Below are 3,675 nucleotides of genomic sequence, written 5' to 3' on the forward strand. Positions count from 1 at the left end.
AGCAGTTAAGAAGTCAAATGATGTATTGCATTAGGCAAATCTGCTGCCCAAGACTTATTTAAAGAGTTGAAGAGCAAGGATGTCAGTTTGAGGACTAAGGTGCACCTGACCCAAGCCATGGTATTTTCAATAACCTCATATACATGCGAAAACTGGACAGTGAATAAAGAATCTATAGAAGAATTGATGCATTTCAGTTATGATGTTGGAGGAGAATACTGAAAGTACCAGGGACTGCCAAAAGAACAAACAAATCTGTGTGGGAAGAAGTACCGCCAGAGTGCTCCTTGGAAGCCAGGATGGCCAATTTCATTTCTCATACTTCTGATGTATCAGGAAGGATGAGTCCCTGGAGAAGGATATCATGTTTGGTAAAGTGGAGAGTCAGAGAGAAAGAGAGGAAGACCACCAGCGAGACAGATTGGCACAGTGACAGCGATGGGCTCAGAGGTAGCAATGATTGTGAGGTTGGCCCAGGATCGGGCAGTGTTTTGTTCTGTTGTGCATAGGGTCACTATGAGTTAGTACCGACTCGATGGCACCTAGCAACAATGATAGGGTGCCTGAGTTGGAATAAATTCGACAGCAGAGAGTTAATAAATATAGTAGAATAATTCTCTATCACTTGAACTTTTTCACTTACCTGAATTAAAAATATTTTGATGCTGTAGTCTTCTAAATCAGTAGCTGTTAGTTGTACATTTTTATGGTTTGCTCTTTGAATCTCCATTTGGGCCCAGAGTTTGCTATTGAGAATCAGCCTTAGGCTGCCTTGATTGCGCATAACTAAAATAGGAAGGGGAATGTATTAGATTCCAGAAGAGTTGATTTGTTACTCTTCTAGAGAAATTTGCCATTTTTGAAAGCAAAATAAATTTTGTAGCTACTTATCAGATTGTATTTCATTCGGTTTGATGACATTAATTTAAATTTGATTATATTATATTTTGTTTTTAAAAGTCTGTGGTCTTTATTATGATGGAAAATTATTATATTATTAATTTTTATCTCAAATGCCAAAAGTATCGTTTTTACTAGGGTATTAAGCAATGGTTAAAACTCTAGAACTCCTTTCAAAATTTTAATAGTTTGAGAAATATTTATCCAAGAATAATTGTTGATAACTGATAAAACTGAAACAAAAATCTTAAGTGTCCAAGATATAGGATTCTTTAAATAAATTATTGTGTAGCCAATGAAGAAATATATTTATTGATGTGGGAAGATTAATAAATATATTTCTTCAATATTTTTAATGATGTGGTAATACTATATTAGAAAAATCAGATTATAAGTAATATGAACATCACAAACCACAAATGTATCAATATAACTATATATATTTGCACATTTATGCATACAGAGAACGATGTCCAAAATAACATATTAACATTGGCTATCGCAGGAAGGTAGTATATGAGTGATTTAAATATTTTTCTTTTTGCTTGTCCATATTTTCTGTTTCCTATACTTCGGACATATTGTCAGGAGGGACCAGTTACTGGAGAAGGATATCATGTTTAGTAAGGTGGAGGGTCAGAGAAAAAGAGGAAGACCCCCCAATGTGATGGATTGGCCAAGTGATGACATCGATGGACTCAAGTGTGGCAACAGTAATGAGGTTGGCCCAGGATCGGGCAGTGTTTCGTTCTGTTGTGCATAAGGTCACTATGGGTCGGTGCCGACTCAATGGCACCTAACAACAACAACATAATGACCTGCATAATAAAAAGGAAAAAACAAAACAAAACAAAAAAAACAGCCTTCTTTTTTTTTTTTTTTTTGGCAGTAGAAGGGAGTAGAATTAAAGCAGAGTACAGAATAAGTAGCACCTGCCTTAGTTGTACTATTTAAAAACATTTACCAGTTTCAGTCAGAAGACACTGTTCCTATTCTTCTAGTTTGAATTCTATCACTAACCTGTTGCTTAGGCTTGTACTTAACCCCCCAAAACATCCATATTCCTGGATCCAGCTTCTAGCTGTCGAGACGTCTCTTCCAAAGACTTAACCTTCCAATGTTAACCCATAAACTCATACTCCCCACCTAGATCTCTCTGCCTATACATATTTTCAATGAAGACCTCTGAGCAATTTCCCAGTTGACTTTTTGGATGGCAAACCTCTCTGCTTTCCAATTGAACTAACTTCTGACTCTGTCCATCTCTCTGCCTGCAGAACTCAATAATGCACAGAAACTGACTCTTTATCCCAACCCCCATACCATGTTTGGAATGCCAAAGATACATTATAGTGCAAGTATTCTGTTTTACAAAAGCTATTTTCACTTCACAGAATAATTTACATAAATTCCTTTCAGTAATAACAAAACGGTGATTTAGGTGTGTACTGGGCTCTGTCAGAGCGGCTTTACATGCATTAGCTCATAAATTGCCACACTCATTCAATGAGTCATGGACTCCCAATGTCCTCATTTTCAATGGACACAATGAAGGCAGAGACAGAGATGAGGGAACTTGTCCAAGGTACCAGTTAATAAGTGGTAAAGCCAGAAATGGAACCCAAGTAGTCTGACGTCAGACTTCACTTTAAACAGGAAGTTTCTCTAGAACTTTAGAAACAACCTGGTTTTCAACAGTCTGACTTATTGAAGTATTTTATAACACATCTCTAGAAAGTGACTTATGTCCATGTCGGAAATTTGACATTGAAAAGTCAAGGCTTGCTTGACAAATGAATTTAGTTCCTTACTTAGTCTTGACTGTAATGTCCCACAGTCACTGCGTGCTGTGTCGTTCAGTCTCAAAATTCCTCTGCCCCTTTCAGTCCAAGATTGTGTTGTGTTGTTGAATAGAAAAAGCTTGCAGTTGATCTAGAGAGCAAAAATTTTAAATATCAAATATATAGAATCCTTTTCAAAGTAAATTGTTTCTTATAACAATTTTGTATTCATCTGCTTTTTTTTTTTTTAAATCAAATAACCTTTATTAGTAATTTGGTGTGGTGCTTACTTGATCACAAGGTCGATTTGAAACACAAGATCAGTGATTCCAACTTAACCAGCTGCACCACAGAAACTCTATACAGGGTCGCTATGAGTCAGAATCAACTTGGTGACACTTAACAACAGTTATCTGCAAACCAGCCTTAAAAATGTATTTAACTTTTAAAAACATCCTATATTTGACTGGTTCAAGCAGCAAAAAGTTAAAAGAGATCTAAGTAAAAAAAACAACACCTTTTATTCCTGTTTCTTGTCTGTCAAATTTATACCTGCACCTCTGTAGACAGGTAACCACTGTTAGTAATATTATCAATATTTTGCTTATCCTTCCAGAGATGTTTGTATATATATTGATATTGTTGGTAGCTGTTGTCAAGTGAATTTCAGTTCATGGTGACACCATGTATGCAGAATTGTTTGTTGTTGTTAAGTGCCATCAAGTCGGTTGCTTTTATAGGGTTTCCAGGAGCAGCCAGTGAGTTTGAACTGTGGACCTTATGGTTGGCTGTTCACTTCTTATCCTACAGCACCACACTAAGACTCTGTGTAAAGAATAGATCTATATATATGCTTCTATATATATCTCCATGTACACACACACACACTATGTTTGCTGTTGTTAAGTGACGTCCAGTTGGTTCTGACTCATAGTCACCCTGTATAGGATTTCCTAGGAGTGTTTGGTGGGTTTGAACTGTTAACCTTGTAGTT

At 36.4% G+C, this 3,675-nt stretch overlaps 1 protein-coding gene across 1 annotated transcript in view; it reads right to left on the bottom strand.

Moving 5' to 3' along the window:
* Positions 1 to 643: 643 nt before the first annotated feature.
* Positions 644 to 3,675, bottom strand: part of LOC102828794 (ran-binding protein 3-like) — a gene marked incomplete at both ends in the record, with an annotated part of 6,575 nt that continues 3,543 nt past the window's right edge. Inside the window, 2 exons of the mRNA XM_006878053.1 lie at positions 644 to 786; positions 2,712 to 2,832. Coding sequence (XP_006878115.1) covers positions 644 to 786; positions 2,712 to 2,832 — 264 coding nt within the window. The remainder of the gene's footprint in view (positions 787 to 2,711; positions 2,833 to 3,675) is intronic.

This window comes from Chrysochloris asiatica, unplaced genomic scaffold, assembly GCF_000296735.1.
Source record: "Chrysochloris asiatica unplaced genomic scaffold, ChrAsi1.0 scaffold01779, whole genome shotgun sequence".
NCBI lineage: Eukaryota > Metazoa > Chordata > Mammalia > Afrosoricida > Chrysochloridae > Chrysochloris > Chrysochloris asiatica.